Source organism: Leptidea sinapis, chromosome 10 (genome assembly GCF_905404315.1).
Source record: "Leptidea sinapis chromosome 10, ilLepSina1.1, whole genome shotgun sequence".
In the NCBI taxonomy this organism is placed as follows: Eukaryota; Metazoa; Arthropoda; class Insecta; order Lepidoptera; family Pieridae; genus Leptidea; species Leptidea sinapis.
The window spans coordinates 8,839,280-8,864,063 of NC_066274.1; the positions used below are offsets into that span (position 1 = coordinate 8,839,280).

The 24,784-nt window shown below is 34.4% G+C and overlaps 1 protein-coding gene across 1 annotated transcript in view; it reads right to left on the reverse strand.

Annotated features, from left to right (window-relative positions):
- Window positions 1–889: 889 nt before the first annotated feature.
- The window catches only part of LOC126966622 (neuronal acetylcholine receptor subunit alpha-10-like), a 78,698-nt gene continuing 54,803 nt past the window's right edge, over window positions 890–24,784 (reverse strand). Inside the window, exons 5-11 of the mRNA XM_050810788.1 lie at window positions 23,424–23,640; window positions 22,408–22,542; window positions 19,138–19,216; window positions 16,601–16,703; window positions 8,631–8,763; window positions 6,587–6,774; window positions 890–1,268 (exon numbers count right to left, since the gene is read on the reverse strand). Coding sequence (XP_050666745.1) covers window positions 1,137–1,268; window positions 6,587–6,774; window positions 8,631–8,763; window positions 16,601–16,703; window positions 19,138–19,216; window positions 22,408–22,542; window positions 23,424–23,640 — 987 coding nt within the window. The 3' untranslated portion in view covers window positions 890–1,136. The remainder of the gene's footprint in view (window positions 1,269–6,586; window positions 6,775–8,630; window positions 8,764–16,600; window positions 16,704–19,137; window positions 19,217–22,407; window positions 22,543–23,423; window positions 23,641–24,784) is intronic.

The window sequence follows — 24,784 nt, forward strand, 5'->3', positions numbered from 1 at the left end:
AAATTTGTGTTTTTCACAAATTTTGCACAATGTAGAAATAGTGACGCTTTGTGATTTGAATAAGTACATTAATTTGCGATAAAGATATAGAATACAATAAATGACCGAATAGATATTTACAATGATTCTCCTAAAAGTTAAGCTATCTTCAATATTTTTTATCAATATTGTTTTTATCAGTAATTGACACAGTTTCAGGTCTTGTCAACCGGAAGCCTTTGCTACGGCATTGTATTATTAAAATGTAACACATTGTAAATAATGACTTAACAACTAATAAAATGACGTTTAAAAACTACTAAAACGACACATTTTACTTTATTTTTTTATTATTAGTTTGCCTGAAATAAATTCAGCTACTATTAATTTTAATCATAGATAACTACATATTGATTGAAACTTAGATCATTTATTTGTCTAGATAGACTGTGACAGCTGTGAAAACGTCGAAAAAATTGTAGTTAACCTCTATTTTGAGCAATGCACGCACACTAATACAAAGTGACATACAGTTCGAAAGTGTAAGACGTAGCTTGTCACGCAAACTAAAGCAATAAACCTGGCCTGTTTTCATCGGTTGTCTAGCAACAAGAGGCTCTATCTAGACGTACAAATTATCTCAGGGTTGACATTTAAAACAATTTATAATGCAAGTTACCGAAGTAACATATAACTTTTTACAAACTATTTACATTGAGCATTTTAGTCTAAAATACAAATGGAAAGCGACCCTCAATTGTCTGTTTACTGGATTCAAAGTGTTTTAAATCAAATTTAATATGGTTTAAAATATATTGAAAAATTCAGCTTAGGTCAACGTGTGCAGATTGCACCTAGGCGGTGAGAATACTATATTTTACAATAAAACACGTATTCCTCATAATATCTACTTTGGTTTAACAATATTTGATAAATAAACACAATCTTTCTTTCGATAAACCATTCACTACATTAAAAATTCTGAACAGGAAATGGATTCGTATTTGGTAATTTTTTCTATTAAGAATTTTTTTCCATTCATGCAGAACTCTTACCGGAACCATATGTATATACATATATATTGTACACATAAACACAGAAAATTTTAATTAAAATTATTGTCGTAGCTTCACTAATTCATTCTTTTAATAATAGCTTTAAATCGGTGACTTTAAGGGTGTATTTCCAACGTGAAGATTTTTAAATTGGGGAAGCAGTATTGCGCCCGTAGCCATCGTCGTGATTAACACGAAAACAGCAAGTAAAGCTCGATCGGCCACAACAGCAACCTGAAATACAAAAATTAATAAAACTCCAATTAAATATAAGCATTGTTGATGCATATAATAATCCTCGAATGCAGGTCGATGTTACTGAAGATACGAAACGTTTTCATTTTTAAATTAACTTTTATAAGCAACAGATAACTTCGTCACATATTTTTAATTAATTATTATATTAATATGTTTTACTTTATTTGGAAGACAAACAAACCATTAAAACTTTAATCTACACCCATGCTTTAAATCCTCTATTAAAGATTCTGAAACAGTTAGCTTATTGGCAACATTAAAACACCCAATGTTCTAATAACCATTACATCATCCAAACGAGTGTTGTAATGTTGTACTGAATTTCATAACAACACTCCTATGTTTTTTTCGATCCCTTCAATGCGCAAAGAGTTTCAACAGACAGCCACATTCTTATTGCTCGATGCGTGGTATCTGTATGAATTTCAAAAAAAGAACATTTTCGTTTACGCGCGTTCCACACTACGAGAAGATCGCGCGCCGTAAAAAAAAATTAGGTTATTCGAATCCCCGCCATTTTGCTTCGATATTTTTATTGTTTTGTTTACAAAAAATGAGCGATTCATTTTAAACGCTGCAAAAGGATATTATATTCGAGTGAATTTTAATTATTGCACTATACAAAATGTAAATGACTACTAAAATAAATGATTGTTTCAAAACTTAGTGTATATGTATATAATCAGTAATGAATGATATTAGGTTACTACCAGGACTGGTGTTAGCAGTAAGCTAACGGTTTCAGAATATTTTAGAGGATTCATATTCTAGGTGTAGATAAAGTCTTGTATGCAATTGTTGATAATTACGTATTAAAACACTCATGTGATACTATTATCACACTCGGCTTCGCCTCGTGTGATAAATCCACATTCGTGTTTTAATAGACCTTATTACACAACAGTTGCATAAATAACTATAAATACACCATCATAATCTTAATATATATAAATTACGTGACACGTTTTTTGTCCGCGAAGGACTCCTAAACTAATGAACGGATTTAAATGGGGATTACTTCATGGTGTGCAGTCCAACTTGAGAGATAGGATTGAACTTGATTTTATTTCGATTTGGGACCCATTATTATTTTTATTTACAATATTTGTTTTGTATAGACATAATATTTTCTTTGAGAGAATTTTGCACTGTTTGACAATTCTACTGTGAAACAATTTCATTATAACAACAGGGAGCATATTTTACGAAATAATCCTTGATGTTTGGAAATATTATTGGCAAATTCCTATGAAACAGTATTTTTTTTATTATCTACAGAACAACGTCTGTCAGGTCAGCTAGTACAATTATATAAATAAAAAATCCATTAACATGTCTTCGTATATGTGAGTAACTTTATTGAGATAAAGATATTCAGGGATGTAAACGCCCTGGGTTCCACCCCTTTTTGATAACCCAAATCTGAGTTGGCCAACTCCACACGCAACTTTCGAAAATTCTTCGAGATTTAGATGTAGGGAAGTGAGGGCTTATAGGATAAGATTCGAACACAAATCTCAAATAAAAACTGGATCAGTAGCACACTGAGAATCATATTTTGGGTAGTGTTAAACCTGCATGAGTCTCACTACTGCGCCGTCCGTTGACTGCTAACAAAAATATATCCACATAACATTTTAATGTCAACAGAAAAACAAAAGTTTTCCCGTAAAGTATTTATGCCTAGGTTAGAAGAGAGTGCGACGAACAAAAGCACTTTAGGATTAGCGAGTCTCGATTTAACGTGTTATATATAGAAAGCTTCTGCGGTAATACTCAAACAGCAATTCATAAAGAAAAACTGTATAAATTGCTGTTAAAGTTTGTTTTTTTTATGAAAATAACGGACGAGATAAGTAGGATGTAATTGACACGCCCTGCCCATTACAATGCTGTGCCGCTCAGAGCTCAAAATCCAAAAATTCTTAGCGGCACTACAATAGCGCTCGTCACCTTGAGGCATAAGATGTTAAGTCTCATTTGACCAGTAATTTCAATAGCTACGGCGCCCTTCAGACCCAAACGCAGTAATGTTTATACATTACTGCTTCACGGCAGAAATAGGCGCCGTCTGTCAAGTAGTTTTTTTGCATTTAGTAAAGAGACAAGATAATATACCTACGAGTCAGATGAAATAATATGATAAAATAATGTAAACATCTACATAATATTGTCTGTTAAATAGTTGTTTGAGTTTCGAATAGTGACTGGATTGGATCCATCAGTCAGGTATCACAATATAATCTTTTTAATGATTGGCAGATTCTATTTATTTATTTATTAGGTTTATTTACAATCACTTACACACAAATATAAAAAGTAAAACTAAAAACTAGGAACTAAATGAAGTGATTGCTTACAAATAAACATAGCAAGTACATAAATAATTAATTTTAAGAATTATATATAAGACTAGTTGACCCAGTAAACATTGTATTGCCGATATTAAAATTCGCAATATAAAAGTAGCTGTTGATCGTAGATGGGTGGAAATTTGAAGTTGTATGTAGTTTTTAATGCTGACTCATAATCAAACAAATGTAAAAAAAATTAAAAAAAAAATTGGCGTGGACCACCCTTAACATTTAGGGGGATGAAAAATAGATGTTGTCCGATTCTCAGACCTACCCAATATGCACTCAAAATTTCATGAGAATCGGTGAAGCCGTTTCAAAGGAGTTTAACAACAAACACCGCGACTGAGAATTTTATATATTAGGATTACGTAATAAGGGTGTATAATTGATTTTAATCCAAAATTTCAATTCTTTCTTCCAAATACCTAAACAGCTTGATTACTAATTCAATCTATCTCCGGTTGTGGCCTACTTTTGATAAAAATCGTAACTAGCGTTGACTTTTCTGTCTCAATAAACTTATCGATGGTTACTGACCTTATCCGTATACGCTGTCTGTCAATGGGACGACGTGTAGCTTACCAGCGATAGAAGTTTGTATGGAAATTGCATTTCACGCGTGCCAATATAAAGCGATAAGACTGACTCATCGGGTATATTGGGACAGCTTCAGATTATTGACTGCTAAGTACTGACAGTAGAAGTTAGTAATTTATCTCTATCTGTAGATAGTATATTGGGAACGGCCGTAAGTAGATAATATGTAACAGTCAGTAACACTTCTGAAATATTCTTTTTTTACTTTTCCTTAGACTTTCCGGTTGATGAGAAACCTTCTCTGCAGTTAATAAAGTATAAGTTAATATATAATAGTTTTTGTTTTAAGAGCTAGATAGAAAAATATTTAGACTTCCGTGTCAGTCACTTACCTTCGAATAAAAAAATCTTCTTATTATTTTAAAAGCCTACATTGTTCATAGTCGAGGTCCCACGAGAGAGAAGCATTAATTTTAGTGAAAATACAAAAGTAAAACAGGATATTTGAAATTTTATAAATTACTAGCGGACCCGACAGACGTTGTCCTGTACACACGTTAGAAAAATCGCTCCAGACGTTAGGAGGAGATCACTAAAATACGTAGGAGAATTATATGTCGACTGTATTGACAATCTGAGCCAATCTCAATTTCACTGGAACACTCTAAAAATAATCATCAAAATCGGTCCAGCCATTTAGGAGGTTGTTCAATTGTGAATCTAAACCATTCTCGAATCCACTTTAACACACACAGAAAATTTCATTCAAATCGTTTAGGAGGAGTTCACTGTCAACACACATACAGAAGAATTATGTATATAAAAAACGAATAACGTTTGCGGTACATAAGTATGACAGAATCCTTAGAAGGATATTTATTGAACGACCATTACATCATCACAGCTTATTATCCATACGTGCTGCAATTAATAATTACTCAGGGGTGTAACAAATCCTTTACCCGACTACGGCGAAGCAAAGCGGTGATTATGATTTCGACCGGTATCTGTGCAGGAATGTGGTGATAGAGTCTTATTTCGACTGTGAAAGCACACACGCCTTAAGAAGATATCAATTGTTTAGAATTATTTATACGAAACAAAGACCCTATTGAAAATTTGGTATTTTTTAGTCTATGTCCCTTTGTCGAGTGGATCTGGATGAGAGGAAGGTAAATTTATTGAAGTAGGCGTTACTTTGCGGAAATCCATAATTATACAAATGATTTAAGTTTTCTTTAGTGTTAATTCCGCCAATATTTGTTTTTAAACAATTCGACACGTGTTTCGCCTCTAAACGAGGCATCTTAAGGACGTGTTGTCTCGCCAAAATCTGGCACGAGACTCATTGAGTCTTAAAAACAAATATTGGCGGAATTAACACTAAAGAAAACTTAAATCATTTGTATGAGAGGAAGGTGTTGCCGCGGCCGCGGGACGGCTCGCGCTCGTGCCTCGCCACAGCTGCAGGTGTCTAGTGAACAAGTGAACCAGTGATAAGTGATATCGTGAAAACGCGAAAGCAGAGTACAGCTGACCGTCAGCTGAGTGTCACTGAATTACATTACATAAGACTTGATAGTGATCGTTTGACAAACTTCGCGAATAGATGGCCGAGAGTCAATCGAAGTAGCGTTCTGTACGAGGACACTAGTATGACAATTGTATTTTTAAATTTATTGCAATTTTAATATTATTAGTTTTATTTAAGTATGTTTTGTACATTCGTTTTTTCTTACATTATTACTATTATTGTTGTTTAGCATAAGCAATACTTTTATAATTTAGAGATATTTTGATATAACCTGGTGTTTTTTTTTGTGCTCGGGATTATGTTCGAAGTAAATCCATCGAACAATATTTATTACAAATATTGCTTAGTAGATAAAATTAATTGTAATAAAACCATGTGTTGTCTTTAGTAAGGCAGTACGCGGGTGACTATTGATCGGCCCGTTCCTAGTTACCATTAACCATTACAGGACCGACCCGAGTAACCATTTTAACCATTATTACCAATGCATTGTAGACATGCAGTACGCGAGTAACCATTAATCGGTCCGGTCCTAGTTACCATTAACCATTTGTCTATAACCATTACAGGACTGGTCAGTAACTATTTTAACCACTTAATAGGATAGATCCGCGTACTCACAAATAGAACAATTTTTCAGTGATCTATAGTAGGTATCTAGCACACGATGTGCTTGGGGTAATTGTAATTAGTTCCCTTAAGTTCTATCTTTAAGTCTGTTGTTGTTGACTGGTGCATTTCGATATGGTGGTATCGTATATTGACATAGTACATAATTTATTTTATGATTCTAATGATCAAGATTAAGTTAGAAAGTAGATTTGTGAATTAAGTAAGAAGAATAAATGTCGATTTTGAAATAATACCTGTTTCCACTCAAGATTAGCTCGCTCCAGTCTTTCGTTGGCTGCGACCCGGTGCTCATGTCTCGTAGCTGCATCTCTGAGGGTACAGCCGCAGCAAACACACCTGGAGCACGCCCCGAAGCATCCGACCGCCAGTGTCTCCACAGGCCCAGTCGGAGTTCCAGAAGTTGGCGTCTGCTTGCCACGATCTGCATAAATTATTGTATTGACTACCAAAACAGATATGTTAGACACAATGATCTCATTTTTTCGTTGATGATCATGATCTGAGTGTTATAAATTTAGTACATAGATAACTTTTTGTTCGGTTTTGTTCTACCTTTAACCACTATTTTATGGTTTTTGGACATTTGAGTTCATTATTAAGGTTTCGTAGAATTAAACAGTTAAAAATGCTTTTGCCTTCCAATCCTCTTCGTCGAGGAATTTTATAATGCAATGTTTTAATTTTAGTGGTTTTATTCACCACTTAACCGCACGAAACTATCGAACGGTCTAACATTTGTTTGTACACTCTTCTCGATTCAACTCTGGCGGATTTAACGGACTGAATCGGTTATTAAAACACCCTTTAACGCTACAGAAACCGATAACTGCTGAATATAATACCCATCCCAAGTCTTGATTCAGTAATTTACTTGTCCCAAATAGTCCATACGCGTATGATGTAAAGTGTCCTATGACAATCACGGTATCAGAACCAATGCTTCTGGCGATACTTAAAACACATTAAGTTTAACATTTACTTTCATTGATAATAACTAGAAGTAGATGTACTAGAAAAAATGCTGTAAATCGCATAACATGCATTAAATAATAGTTTAAAATAATTATTCTGAAGTCCTCAAAATGGCTATTTGCAACTTAAAACGTAGGCAGTATTTATTATTTATATTTTTAGTTGAAGCTTGTTTAAAAGAAATACTTTATAGAGTTATCGCCAACCTGAAAATCATACCAACTTAAAATTTTCCCGCCTCAATATAAATATACGTACTGTTTTTGTTTCATTTATTTTTATTTAAGTACCTTTGGGCGGGCGGTGTAAAGAGTAAAAAACTGATGCTTCAACTAACAAATTTTAATTAAAAATTATACGGAGACAACGATTAATTTTAAATATCTGTTCTAAAAAAACATATCTCTTTATTGTTTAAATCCGTGTAAAACAAAGCGTTCCTTAAACAAAATATCTTTATATTTTATTGTTGGGTTGTTGTCACGTAAACGTGAAAATTACTATTCGTACAGCAGCAACCCCCGCTTCGCTACAATCTTACGCTAAATTATTATTATGTAGCAAGGAATAATTGGAACGGAAATGGTAATTAAGCAACCCCGGGCGCTACATTTGAAACAATACTTGTACACAAACTTCACCCTTTTACCCTTCCTTCGACGAAAGCTGTAAACACCGTCACCTATAAATATATTTACTAACGGTTAGTATACATAAATATGTGAACTAGATCAAATATCTATGGAGAACAAAACAATGCCAAAGAATATGTAATAGTACAAGTACCGAAGTCTCACTCCGCAAAATCTATTAAAGAAATAGGGACACTTGCGGTCATACAATAAGGTCTTATTGAAATCGCACAGCGCTATTAATCTACATTTTTATTCACCTACAAGTTGCCTCTCTTTCTACCGCGTGACTCTTACCTCTTGCTCTTACGACATAAGGGTTGACTTCTGTACCTAAAACTGTACCTACTTCATCTTATAAAAATAGCTCAGTGTTTTCTATAATACAAATAGGTTGGTAATTGTAATTTTAAATCAATATTCTTTCATTGCCAACCTACATTAGTTGCAGATAGTAATGTATGCGTTGGAAGACCACGACATACTCAAACCTACTTAATATAGGAAATAAATAGGTAGCTATCATGAATAGTAATTTCATTATAATAATAATCACTTTAAAGTAGATTGTTTCAGCGTTGTTATGCATTTTATTACCTCCTGCTCGTCTAAACGTTAGCCTAGTACTAACGAGGCTTAAGGTAGCATAAACATCTGACAGGACAATACTTACTGATATGATTGGTGTTGTGGCGGGAGAATCTTGGTGAAGTTTGAGGTGCAGAGCCATCGCAGTTAATCTCCGACTTGAGACGAGAACCAGTCCTGGGATTCACTGGCAAACCTCCTACGAGTATATTGTCTGCCTACAAAATGGATAACATAAATTACATATGATATGTACGGAATAGAATAGGTAAATATAACAGCTGTCTAAGCGAGTAACATTCATTACATTTATAGGAAAAAGTGAATGAGTACATGATCTATGTACTGTTGAGCGGCATCACCTGCTTATAATAGTGACATAAATTGTAACTCAATACAAAACGATATATGGCGTACGTACGACTTATGGCGTATGAAGTATGGCGTACGACCAGTGGCGCGTTGTTATATTATATTCTTAAAAACTTAAATTGTGAACCCAAGTTTTTGATACTGTTCATATTAATTGATATGGAAGAGTGTGGCCTTCTGGCACAGGTGTTCCTCACTTAATAGAAGGCACATCCACTATTAGATATGTTTGTACCATTTTTGTTACCGATATAATTATTTACCGATATAATTTTTCGAATGGCGTACGACCTACGGCACATAACATTGCGTCCGTCACCTGAATCTGACACATAAAGTTGTCTAATGTGTCTGTTAATAATAATTATAATTAATTTGCGATACGATATTTACAAGTTAGCAAGAAAAATTTATCTTGCTTATTTTAATTAAAATATACTAACGTTGTGTGGCTTAGAAAACTAAAAATGGCGCCATCTCAGTTCTTCATCGTTTCTTTTATATAGATTGATAAACGTACGGTCCGCAATCTTGGTTTTAGTTTTCGCACATCGTCATCGCATTCAATAATTGTTTTGAACCGTGGCCAGAGCTGTGCCGTGTGGAAAGTCTTTGTGTAGGTAATCCCCTGAAGTAAGCCGATCTCACGACCCGTTGATATCAAATAACAATAAATCATCACCTTATATGTCACTTAGCTAACAAGATCGTAATTCGTAATTCACGTGCCTTATATACTGTTTACTTTTACTCTAAGTGATGGAACTTCCAATTCCTATCTACATACTAAGTAATAGATATGTATGGACATGGTTATGGAAAAGACATTAGGGTTGGTTTCCTTGTTTGATTATGTCTACTTCAGAAACAGCCACTTTTAATGCGGCTTTTTATGGAAGATTAGGAACAGGAAACCAGCGTAAGGGTCTCACATCGTCATTCTTCGGAACACTCATCTAGAAGAGAAGTAGAAGACAGAATGAAGCGAAATCTTTACGCAATCTAGGCGTTTACGGTGTATTGGATTTGGACAATTTGAGCAACTCTGGTTTACACACAGTATAATGATTCGAGTTGATACTGGGGTGCGCAATACCTACGGATGAACGCTGAAATTTTTCCGGCTTGAAGTATTTATTGCCTTTCTCTATTAACGACGCCCACTTTTTTCGTAACCAATATGCAATCCAATCCATATGACTGCAGAATTCGCAATAGCTTAGAATTTCTAGACTTATTGCGATACTTATGAGATAATACGGTGAGGCATTGTAAGTTGTTGAAGAGCGGTGATACGATAAATGTGTTTTCTTAGCGGTGTGACGGATGTTTTGATCGAAGCTTCTGGCAACATTAACTGTTTGTGTCGTTCCATTCAATTTCAATCGAAACAAACAAAAAAGTTAAGTAAACTGAAATAAAAAGTGGATGCGCTGAATATCTAAGTGATCAGACAGTCTGGTACTAGATTATGAATATTTTATAGCAATAACAATGACAGTACAATATTGTTTATTTTATTTAATTAAGAGCGCAAAAAAAGAATGCGGGAGAGTTTGTTCTCTGGCTTCTTCTCTCTCAGAGAGCCATTTGTTTCCGAAGCGGAATATTAAAAATGACATCAAAAAGAATTCTAAAGGAATCAATTTTGGGAAAATGAATGCATTTTATGCCTTTTATGCAGTTCTAACATATTGTCAGATTTTATTTGTTTTATCCTTAGTATCCAATATTTTGTCATCTGCGTGGCTATATGTGGCTTATTTTAAACACTGAGCTGAAAATATAACAACCCGCTTCATTTATTGCACCCGTTTTTCTTTTATCTGAGGCGTATTATCTTTTCCAACAAGTGGTCAAATTAGACGTTCATAAACTGATTACAAAATCCTATCTATAAATAAAGAAAAAAGAGGTCACTCGTCGAATCCAACTCGGATGGGCAGTGTTCGGGAAGCTCCGTAAAATCTTCTCGTCCCAAATACCACAGTGTCTGAAGGCAAAGGTTTTCAACTAGTGTGTGTTGCCAGTGATGACTTACGGTACGCAGACTTGGTCGCTAACTATGGGCCTTATGAGAAAGCTCATGTTCACTCAGAGGGCAATGGAGAGGGCTACGCTCAGAGTGTCCCTGTTGTATTAGATAAGGCTTTGGCGAGATTTTTTTTACTGAATAGTTCTATGGAAAATCTTCATGTAGCCAACCAGAAGGGGCGTGCATTGGTATTCCAGCGCGGTAGGCACTCGAAGTCCGAAGATTAATATTAAAAAAATTAGTTCCTGTTATAAGGATAAACATAAGTTTATTTGCCAACATTTTTCTGCCGTTCCGTCAGATTGATCGTGTTTTTAGCAAGATTTGTCAAATTATGCAAGTCACCGTTACCAGTATCATTCCACACAGTTTTCGTTGTAGAAAATAAACAGCAGGGGAAACAGAACAATAAATTGGAATGGCGGCATCCAAGTGTATTTTTCGTAATACTTGGTATTGAAATATCTCATAATTTTACCTTTTTGTTGAGTTAAACTAATATTTTTGCATTGGACTATAAAGAGAAACAATTTTAATTTTATCTGCGAACGAAAATTGTGCAAAAGTATACATACCTAATTTATGTAAACAAATCGTATTTTCGCCACAATCCCGACACTGCAATTCCACCATTATATTTTAATTCCTTACTAGTTACCTATTTTAAATACAAACCACACAGCAACTTCTTTTTCCAATATAAAAACTAAATATAATTAACAATAAACAAATCAACACAAAACAAATAACTAATGTAATTAGCTTAATTATTCACGCCCGTATAAGTACACGAATGACGAAAACACAACAACTAAAAAATAGCGTTGTCATTGTTGATTGGTGAACAATATATTTTTACTTCCGGAAATGTCATATTTTATATCTCACAATCATGAATCACGTCATGTGCGATGTCAACACTCTTATGGAAGCGCAATAAGGTTGAAACTCGGACACAAGTGAACGAGACACGTCATAATCATTACACAAAAATCATAATGTAGGGATAATTTCTTTCGTTGGTTTAATCCGTGACAGCTCGGTTGTCATTTCGAAGTGTCATAAGCATGCCTACCCCGGATGTGTTAAAGGTGTCAAATTGCGATGGTCATATTTAAAAACGATATACATAGTAATTGTATATTTTTTGCTGTGGTCGTATTACCTTGACAAATTTTGTTATAGAAATTGAACGTATTCTACTAGGCTCTAGTAAGCATTATCGGAGCTGCTTACTGTGAGTATTTAGTATATCGCGTAATGAAAAACTTACTGGTTGGGTTTTCAATAGAAGTTCAATTATAGAATAAAAGAACTAAATTTATCTGAATTATCTTGGAATCTAGTGTAGATATATTAATTAGACTCTAAATATGGTAGGTAGGCTATGCCTATTGGCATATATGCAATGCACGCCCCTGCCAACCAGTAGGTGCTTTCAGCACACATTAGATATATAAATATTAAATAGTTCGTAAATTTTGTGCTTGTACCAAATTCAAAATTCTTTTAAAAATTACATTAATAGTAATCAATTAATTTTATATTCAGTCATATTGACTTAAAAAAGTTTTTTTCCCACTTGGATGAAAAGCTCGCATTTAGTCCCTGATACGAGGGAAAAAGAGGCCTATTTTCTCCCGGCAAGACGACTTTTATTCCTGGTACCAAAGACTAAAAGCGAGCTTATCATCCAGGTGGAAAAAAATCGTATACACACCACATAAGTAGGACATTGTCACCCGCGATAGTCATCTGAGCCGAACTCGTGTTTTTAATTTTTTGAAAAAACTTAAAGCTTTAGATATTTCAATCAAAATTTAAAGGAATGGAAATAAATGAATACTAATATATCAACGCAATACGAAGATTGATACAATTATTCACCTGAAAGTTGTTACAGCAATAAGATTAAAACTCGAAGTTGTTATGTCAAACTTTTGAACGACTTTCAAAACCTTCAATCAATATCGCAAAGTTCGCAGGTAATTTGGATAAATTTTTCCATTAGCGAGTTTCGAGAACAATTTACATACCTAATGTTTTACATTGTTGAACTGTCAAACACCGATAAATGGATTATGGTACAATCAGATTTTAACCTAACTTTACCCATAGATATCTAAATAAGAAGGTACTAGACGTGACATATTCCATCACAGGTAGTCACCTGTTCCTTACGGCCGTTCCCAATATACTATCTACAGGTAGAGATAAATAACTACCTTCTACTGTCAGTAATTAGCTGTCAATAATCTGAAGCTATCCCAATATACCCGATAAGTAATTCTTATTGCCTTATATTGGGACGCGTGAATTGAAATTCCCATACAAACTTCTATCGCTGGTAAGCTATACGTCGTCCCATTAACAGACATCGTGTACGGATAAGGTTATTGGGACAGAAAAGTCAACGATAGTTACGATTTTTATCTCAAGTAAGTGATATACTGAATATTGGGAACGGCCGTTATAGATCACCAGTGAGTATTTAATAGTGATTGAGTATAAGTAAAACAATGCTAAAATATGCCTAACTGCGAGAACTCTTTTACAACCTGCTACTTTACCAATCAAAATATTACATGTGATCTGTAAGTCTTTTCTAAACTAAACTATTTTTTGACGTGATAAAATCTTATATATTGATGAACGCCGGCTGCACGCCGGATACACGCACGAAAATGTCTCACGTCCCACGTGAGCCGAGCGTGCAAGCGAGAGCGAGGAACAAGCGATAGAGAGGCACGATCGTTCTAAGCGTTCGGCTTATGACGCATCTTGTTCTTTGATTATAAAAAAAAAGTAGCAACGTTCGGCGAGTGCAGTAATAATAGGTTATGTTACAATTAAAAATAAAAATTAATAAAACGATCGTATAAAAAGATGTTTTGCTATGACGTTATCACATATAATAATTATAATCCGTAAGCTGAATTTACAGGCAACCAATATTTTTATTAAAATATATGACGATCACTTTAACTATGACATTCATATTTATTTATGAAATAGAAGACAAACGAGCGTACGGGTCACCTTATGTTAAGTGATCACCGCCGCCAACACTCTCCTGCAACATCAGAGGAATTGCAGCGGCGTTATCGGTCTTTATGGAAGGTGTACGCGCTTTTTGAAGATGCCCATGTCGTATCGTCCCGGAAACACCACACAAGGAAGCTCATTCCAGAGCTTGGTTGTGCGTGGAAGAAAGTTCCTTGAAAACCACACTGTAGATAACGCCACACAGTAATTAATTCATATTGACGTCATTTTGCAAAACATTGCTGCACAAGTTACTGAATATCAGAAGCATTGGAAGCGTATGTAGCAATGTAGAGTATATAATATATATTTATACTAGCTGACCCGACAGACGTTGTTCTGTAGATAATAAAAAAAATCTGTTTTATAGGAATTTGCCAATAATATTTTAAAGCATCAAGAATGATTTCGTAAAAAATGCTCCCTGTTGTTATAAAGAAATTGTTTCATAGCGGAACTGTCAAACCGTGCGTCACTAAATTCTCTCATAGAAAATATGTCCATACAAAACAAATATTGAAAATAAAAATAATTATGGGTCCCAAATCGAAATAAAAACTATCCTATCTCTCAAGTTGGACCAAACTGCACTCCATGAAGTAATCCCCATTAAAATCTGTTCATTAGTTTAGGAGTCCATCGCGGACAAACAACGTGTCATGTAATTTATATATATTCGATTATTATGTATAAGCGACAATCGTCTTGCATGGAATTAACACTCATAATCGTAAAATTTCGAGAACTTTCTTACTTTGATTTCTATAGGAGTATAAGCCGAAAGGCACTTGAAATATCAAATATTGATGAATGATACCCATGAAATTGCTTCTTGTTAGATGAGATTTTATCTGGGTTGATTTTATAATTGAAAAAAAAAAAAAGAAATATAGGGAAAAAGTAACGCCTGGCTGCCTTTTAATAGCAAAGTTTTGTATAATAATCTCTGCCAACTGTTTCTCTACTCTTTGTGTAATATTTAAAGGATATTACTTTTTTCCACGGTACCACAAGGAGGCAATATTTTTGTTTCGAGCGCTCGCTATCGACGAGGGTCGAGAATAATTGTCACTCACGACAATTTATCCCGATTATTGTCGCATGAACCCAAAAGTAAAAAGTCATACGATTATTTAAGATATTTTATGTTATAATTACCGATTTTTACAATAAATCCCAATTTGAATATTGGATAAAGGTGAAATATCATTGATAGGTTATTGATACTTATATAAGAGGAAATTACATAAAAAACATTACATTAAAAGTTACGTAATAAAAACTGGTTAACCAGTTACCGAAGAAAAACAATTAATGAACTAGATTATTGTAGGCAGTATCTTTGGAAAGTTTAATATTAATACAAATGTTATTTTCCAGTACTCAAAAAAATACAGCATATTTACGGTGATGAAAATCTAAAACACATTGGAAATATTATGCACAGTATTTAAAAAAAAAACTTGATATCATTGCCAACAAACTTTCATTTTATCCTGAACTCAATATTGTATTTAGTGATCAAACAAAATATACATATAAATAACATAATCTATACATACTTATAAATAAAATTGGATTGACTGTTTTTAATATTGAAATAACCGTTTTGTTCTATATGTATATGAATATATATGTCGCAGGGAAATGATAATAACAGAGATTTGGTCAATTACCTAAGCGATTTGATCAAATCACGGAGTATGTTTAAATAACAACAAGATTTTATCATTTCTCTAAAGAAACATAGTGGTTTGATCAAATGCCAGGGTTGGTTCCGTGAAATGACAATGAGTGACGCGACTAGAAGAACGAAGCGTTCTTCAGACTTGAGTCATACCCCGACCTGGACAGGCTAGGTGGAAGGGGATAGCGGGCATGGCCCGCTGGTTAAGGGTTTAATTTTAATAATATGCGCCACGCGAAGCGGGGCTTCTACTTGGCCTTTAGAGAAACTTTTATCTGTTTTGAGGTTAGGTTACATTAATTTGATTTTGAAGAGGGGTTACCTTTTCATGCGAGTGGGGGAGCCAGGGGACAGAGGACATCTCCCTCCCCTTCCCCTCTCACCCCCCTCCACCTGCGACACGATACTAAATTCTTACCAAATTATGTCTAAGTGTTACCAAATAAACATTTTAAATACCAAAGACCAATTGTCATTTTACGGAACCAACTCTGGCATTTGGTCAAATCACTAGATTTGTTTCGAGAAATGATAGAACTGTGTTGTTATTTTAACATCTTCCGAGATTTGACCAAATCACTGTTTTTATCATATCTCTGCGACATATATATGTATGTAGCATACACCAAAATATTTTTTTTTTTACAATTTTTGTCTGTCTGTCTATCTGTTTGTTTCGGCTTATCTCTTAAATGGCTGGACCAATTTTGTTTGGACTTTATTGGCAGGTAGCTGATGTAATAAGGAGAAACTTAGGCTTCGTTTATTTTAGAAAAAATGTTTTATTTTAGAAAATTAAAATAATGTCGCAATGTCCAAGAAACGGTCAAACTCTAAAAATAATTCCAGGTCACCTAGTCAAACATAAATCTCTACAGCTAATATTAGTAGAGATACATAATCCTAAATCGCATACCTTATTTACAGTGTTTGTATCGAAATTCATGCACAAAAGACGTGCCAGCCTCACCAACACGAACTCTCGTACCGCGGCCGGCACTGGCTGCCCTCTCACTCCTCTACGAACAACACAACTATCATAATATAAGATATATAATAGTATGATGATATACATAATACACATACGGCCTTACAAATGAAATTGGCATAAAGTTATAACTAAGCATAAACCAAGAATATGTAAAATGTTTACAAATAGACATTTTGCTTACGAATGGTTTGTTCGGACGTATAACGTTTCCCGCGTTTATTTGCAAGGCAGCTTGTCATTCGGAAAACTTCAGAATTATCATTGTATTGACAGTGTTGTCAACGATATTGTAAACATTTTGCATTTTCTTTGTTTATCATCAGAGATTACATATCAAACTAAAATGAATTAATTCACTTAAGTCATAATGGGAAACTTATGATTGTCAAAAACAAGATTTATATCAGCATTATTTAGCATTTGATGCTGATATATTTTTAAATCAACATAAATGCTGATTGCCGTAAACGGCTGCAGTATTTTACAACAACAACTTTTACAAACTGATTCAACAACGACACTCACGTTAAGTTAAAAAACAAAAAAGTTATTAGATCATACCTCTAACAATAATCTTTTGCAAGTACGTGGATCAATCTACACGCACCGTAAACAAACTAATATTTATATTTTTAGCAACATGTTAACTGTTTTTTAAGAAATATAATTATTATTATTCAATACTTAAGTTTATAAAATATATTAACATAATAACAAATACAGGGTTCCAGGTATGTCTCGTCTAGCCAACGCAAACAGCGCTGGTTCACGACCATGAAGCATAGACCATATCTTAGATAAGGGAACGACTCTCTACAGCGCCACCAAAAAAATTGTTTGAATTGGCTTGATTTGCCAGAATATGAGTCGTATTTTGATCACAGTAGCTTCTATAGTTGTGAGTTGTTTCAATGACTTGATTACATTGTCAAACATGGCATTTATCTGGGAATAGAAGTAAATCAATTCCATGTGCATATTTTTGTTTTATATTAGGTGGTATTTCTTCACATAAAAACAACATCTTCTAAAACTACCGATCAATTCGCTGAATTAAATGCCACAACAGCTCAGGTTTCCAGTAAAGATCAAAAGATATTTAGACCCTGAGATAAAACTTTGTCTATAATGTCTACCTCCACTCCTCACAAGTGCGGTTTTCAAGCAACTTTCTTCCATATACAACCAAGCTGTTGAATGAACATCTTTGTGCGGTGCTTACAGGACAATACAACATGGGTACCAACAAAAAAAGCGCATTCATCTTTCTAATATGCCAGCAACGCTTCTGTGATTCCTCTGGTGTTGCAAGAGAATGTGGGCGGCGTTGATTGCTTAACATCAGAGCACCCGTACGCTCGAATGTCCTCCTATTCGTTGATGACAGAAAGTCTCACAAATATATCAGTGTCAGAAAGACTGACACTGACATGTTAGTGACGTTTGCTGTCTACAGCAGTCGATACAGTAACCCCGGCACAGACTGATGCAGCCTGGACATAATAAGAAGCTAAAATATCAACGTGTATCACATTTCACACCATCGCTGTTCCCCGTGCGTCAATTCAATGCAATTAGCAAGTTTGTCATTGCAACCAGCAATGTCATTTGTCTTTAGAATAGCTGGTATAACTAAGAGCAGCAAATGCCCAGCGGATAACTTCATTGATGCTGCTTTAACCTGTGATTTTAATAGCCTGTCGATTTTAGTCAGAATTACCCATGAAGTCTTAGAGCATCTACTTACACCATAGAATAGAAATTAATGTTGAAAGAAACGAAAGTAAGTGGGAGTGTTCAAAGGTGAGTGAAGTGCATTTTGTCTGATTTCTGATGTCTGATGTTTGGTCGATTACAAATAGCTACATAAATTCATTCATTAAACAAGCCATAAAACAGTGACCCTATAGGAATCTTTATTACAGTCCCAATCAAATACATACATGCATAAATGATGTGCTTCACTTAAAACAATAATTCGATACATTTCACAAAATCTTAAGTCAAATTGAGATGTCTTATGGCCGTTCCCAATATTCAGTCTCTCTCTTACTTGAGATAAAAATCGTAATCGTAATCGTTGACTTTTCTGTCCCATTAAACTTATCGACGGTAACTCACCTTATCCGTATACGCTCTCTGCCAATGGGACGACGTATAGGTTACCAGCGATAGAAGTTAGTATGGAAATTTAAATTCACGCGTCCCAATATAAGGCGATAAGAATGACTTATCAGGTATATTGGGACAGCTTCAGATTATTGTACAGCTAATTACTGACAGTAGAAGATAGTAATATACCTCTTTCTGTAGATAGTATATTGGGAACGGCCGTAAATCATACTAGACAAGCACATACAAAAAAGCATACAATACAACATAAAAACAATCAGCAAAAGAATATTATATAACAAAATGACGCACGATATTTTACAAAAGCGACCTTTTATAATTAAACTTGCCTGTAAGATATATTGAGAGTGACAACGGATAATGATGCTGAAAAGGAAACCAAACACGTGCTCACGCCGTAGTACAGACCTGATGAAAGATTACCAACAATATAATATAATATATTATACGGAACCATTACGCCGAGAATCTCTCAATTATGTTTGTAATTACTGTCTCTCTTTTCCTTTTTTACACTCACAATTATTTCTAACCACAAACTAGCTTTATGGGTACCGCAGGTGTAAATTTTTCTGTTGCCAAACAATATGCAAGTAATTTTTGTGTATCTTTTTACTTATATATTAAGATGACGAACGCAGACAAGGTGCCGTTGGGATTTTTTTTATGAAAATGAGGGACGAGACGAGCAGGACGCTCAGATGATGGTAATTGATACGCCGCACCCAGTACAATGCAGTGCCACTTAGGATTCTTGAAAAACCCAAAAATATTGAGAGGCACTACAATTGCGCTCGTCACCTTGAGACATAAGATGTAAAGACTCATTTGCCCAGTAATTTCACTAGCTACGGGGCCCTTTAGACCGAAACAGTAATGTTTACACATTATTGCTTCACGGCAGAAATAGGCGACGTTGTGGTACTCATAATCTAGCCGGTTTCCTGTGCAAAGGAGCCACTGGTAAAAATTTTGGGTTATCTAGAAAACTAAGTAACCATATTGTAGTGAGCAAGGCTTATCATTTCATCAAGTGAACGTCTTGTTAGTCTCTTATAATTATTGACGTACAATAATCAACTATACTCCCAACCGCCTATTTAAACGTCGTCAAGGACGTTGTATATACCGACACATTAACTTATACAGATAACACTAAAACATTCATTCAAATGAACACCTTATTTCGTGGCAGTAATGTTCAAAGTCTATAAATAGTAACGCTACGTCACGCACTTGAAACACGCGCGTGGACGCAGAAGATGTTTTACCAATTGATATCTTAATACCTTACCTGATATACGACTCCATCCATTTTAAATTTGCATATGTTGTTATTTGGACAATGTTTCACTGAACAGTTTGTCATTGCGTGGCGTTGCATTCAAAGCGCGGTCGAAACACAACTGAACGAAAACTCTGCCTAATAGACGCTCAGACAGAATTTTTCTTCAGACAATTTCTGAGCGTAACTGTTAGTCTAGTTTTTAATTATACGTCAATACTTACAATATAAAAAGATTTTTTTCTAAGATCAAATGTGGTCTTATTTGTATAACGCCCGGACTGATATGCATTAGGTAAGTGATCAATACAATCAGTTCTTTGCAACACCAGTTGCACCAAAACATCAGTTACAAGCTCAATATCACAAAGCCAAAATTGATGATTATGAATGATATTCATTCAATAACGCCTGTCTTTCAAAATGGTACGAGATTACAAGCTTTGATACGGCTCTGATATACTTCAATGGTTTCTTCTCATCCTACTTGCACTAAGCCTTTTCATGTAATAATTCTAATTCTTGGTTAGTATTTATAGATGATCTCTTATAAGAATCTGTCCAAGATCTGACCATAGAATGTAAGCCTCTACCTTTCCTCGTACTAATTCTTTATCTTTTTTTTATGAAAATAAGAGTCGAGGCGATCTGGATGTTGCAGGATTCTTGAAATACCGAAAAGTTCTGAGCGGTACTACAACTGCGCTCGTCACCTTGAGACATAAGGTGTCAAGTCTCATTTGCCCAGTAATTTCACTAGTTACGGCGCCCTTGGGACCGAAACACAGTAAATGCTTACACATTACTGCTTCACGGCAGATATAGGCGCCGTTGTGGTACCCATAATCTTGCCAGCATCCTGTGCAAAGGAGCCTCTCACTGGTATTCTACGATCTTTATATTACCAAACATGACTAACATCAATTATATTTATACCTAATACACTTTACATTTATTGAATAAATAATTCAAAAGTCTAATGTATCTGTCACTTAACTATATCAGGGATTTCTCAATAATGTTTAGTTTTCATCATTAATGAAGTAGGTACTCAATGACACTTGTAATATTCTGACTGTTAAGGGACTCTTTCAATAATGGTAAAAAGGGCTAGAATTGTTCTTGTATAAAACACAGAAATCGGACTTGAAAACAACTTAAAATATGTGTTTTAATAAACTTAATTAAGAAATTTAAAATTAAATAGCGTTACTTTATTTTTAGTTGATAAACGCCGATGCTAGTATAGGAGTCAGGGGTTCACCCAAATCTAAATAATATTCCAATTTCTTGAATTTTATTTATTTTTACAACTAATAGATACGTTAAAGATTATGTGTTAAAAATTTGTACTAAAACATCAAAAAGGCAAGAAACAAGTCAAGGAAGATGACACGTATTCAAAAAACGAAATGCAGTTCGCAACGGCGGTTACTGGCAGCCTCAATTAAAGAGAATTTAACTACGTTATAAACAAATATCAACTATAATGATCGTTGCTCGCGTCTCTTTGTTTCTTGTAAATCCCTCGCCAATACCTCTACCAAAATTTAGGAGCCAGTTATAATTTATTTATTTATTGGTCTACCAGCGATTTTAATTTTAATTAAAACATAAGCAATAGTTTTAGTTCTACTGTAAAGTTTTGTTTCTCAAAATGTTATTATGCAATATAATTTCTACCCCTTGTCACCAATTTTAAAAATGACACCCATGACAGATAGAATATTTAAAGTACAAGAAAAGTAACAATTATTTTTAAATACTCTGTTAGATTTCAGTGTTACGTACATAGTCTTGCCTTTTCTGCTTCATATTGACGGCGAATAATTGAAAGGCGTAAATAGTCTATTAAAAAATCATACGTTTCGTAATTGTACAGAACTTCCAATGACGTTCTTTATACATATTATATGGACATATCATAGCGGAATGGCAAAGGTGTGCTTAAAGATAATGTAAGCACACTTTTCTCCTTAGTCGCGTGGCAACTATCACAGTCCAAATGGGGTTCTATAATTCTATATAACCTGAACTGAATAATTGTTTTACTTGCTGCTTATTATAAAAAATATAGCAATCGAACCTTATAAGCGTGTTATTTGTGGCAAGTTCTTTATTTCGACTTTTTTTTACACGATGATTTAGGATTCAAAAGCACTTACTGAACGTCAAAAACCTGAGAAGAACGGGCGCAAGTAACTCAGCAGTCTATATGACATATGTAAACGAGTAGAACTTCAATAGAATGACAATAGTTACGATTCAAAATCTTCAACAATTTATATATATCTTTTAGTAATAATGTACTCACTAATTAATGGAGTCTTTTCCGTCGGAGGTAGAGTATCACGGATGGTCATCAGAAACACTGTCATTGACAGTAGGGCGCTGATACCCAGCGTCACCTTCTCACCAGATTCCGAAGGAACGTAAAACACTAACAGAGCTGGCAAAATAAATCTTCATTTACATATTTTTTTTTACTAAGGACACAAACAGATACGTATCACTATAGTAAAAACAAAGTCAAGTAAAATATAATAAATAGTAAATAGTTAAAAAAAACTAAAAACACGCCTTTTATAGAAAACTGAGCAAAAAGTATTGGTTTCTCAATGAAAGTGTGTTTTTTTAGTTTTTTAAACTATTATGTGCATTGTTGAATTAAAAATTCTCTTTGATATTCAAAACTTTCCTAATATTAGATAAATCGGTTAGAGATAATGGTTGAAAGTTTAAAATTATATAAATAAACAAAAATCTTATTTTATTTTGCAAATTGAAAATGTAATAATCTTATCAAATTAATGTATTGCAATCGGTCCTCGATAAATATACGAAGTTTGAACGAAATTTGGCCTTTTAAAGTGGGTATAAATCGCGCTCAAAGGAGTCAGTTACAAACAAACATACAGTGAAGCTCATAAAATACGTGTAAATAAGATGGATAAAATGAATTTATTTTGGAAGAAAAACTGACACATTCACACAAAAACGTTAATGAGAACAACATATATGCTTAATGTAAATACTTAACTTACTTGAAACAAAAGAAAAAAAAGCAAAACTTAATGTGGCAGTGGTCTTCCAAAACTGGACTCCACTCAGTTATAGTTGTGTCCATACATACATAATGAGGACAACACTGATTTTCAGTGACCCCATTGTGTGACGTTTGGAGCTGAACTGACATATTTTAAAAGCAAAATATAATTTATTGTGGCACTAAAATAAATATTATATAAGATCTGAAGTTCATTTCACACCAAATTAAAATTATTCTTAAAACACATAACTTTTATAAAAGTATTTAGCTAAACCACTCACCAATTCCATTTATAAGAAGGCAGGGCAAGATGAGATTGAAAACGTAAAACATGGGTCTCCGTCGAAGTTTGATGACGTAAGTTATATCCGGGTAAGGCTCGTCACAACACGAGTAATGTTGGTTGTTCTTTATGGCCTCGAAGCTGACGAGATCGAATTCTCCGTTAGTTTGATAGTTTGTGGTGTCTCCTTCATCAAACTGCTTCTGTAAATCCAGCTAAAACAGAAAAAGTCCAATAAATACAATCACGGTTTTATACTGTAGGCAGGTAGTTTTCAGGCTCCTTCTAGTAGCACAGAACTTCCATTCCTCTCCGTCGAAACGCTCTTGACAGAACGGATGTTAAAAGTTTTAATCTCTCTCACTTATAGCCTAACCACATGGTCGGATTTGGTACGGTTGAAACATCGCACGCGGTCGAAACAATGATTGAACGAACGATACATTTTTCGATATTATCGATCCTAACCTTAGTTTAAAATGTCAGAGACGAATATTCGAATTTGACAAACAATCAAACGTCCTTTTTACGAAAATCTCAACGACACCTTCTAGGCTGTCGTTGCTATTATCATTTCAAGTTGTATAGATATATTTGCCATACATTATACATACTGAATAAAAATTATTAAATAATTATATGTGATTTACTATTAAACAGGATTTTTTTACTACCAAGTAATTTAAGTCATTTTGTTTATCGTTTATGCGTAGAAAGTAATGCAAATGGCCGCCAATGCAAATGCAAATAGGAAGTCGACGAGAAGGGTTGAGTTACTGTTTTTACATTTTATTATCCGCAAGTTTTGTATTATTTATTCAATTTTAAATGGTTATATTATATTCTTTACATAATTTAATTGGAATATTTACATTTTGTGTAAATGATGCAAATTGGTGGTGCAGTGTCAGGCATGGTCCAGTATCAAAAAGGCGGTAACGCCTAAACTATGTTTTGACTGTGGACACTGAACAGCGACAAAGCACAGATAATATTTAGTGTTCCAAGGTTTGCGCATAATCCATTCACGCTGACATCGTAAAAAAATCAAAATATTAGTCTATGGTTACGATGTTGTTACGATAAACGATATGGAATACGAACATTTGTTAGAGTAGGGTAGGAGCGATATATCGGGGTACTATCGTATCGTTCCGAATATATCGTTGCCGATTTTTCGAGTAGACCTCCTGGTAGTGGACTAAATTCGAAGGTATGTCGCATTGTCTATCGTACAAAATTATTATAACTACAATTGATGCGAGGCACCCACCGGACCTTCCGATGGTCCGGCCGCACCAAATCGACCATACGTTTCATTGTTTCCATTCAAGTACACTCATGCTTTGGACCATCCCC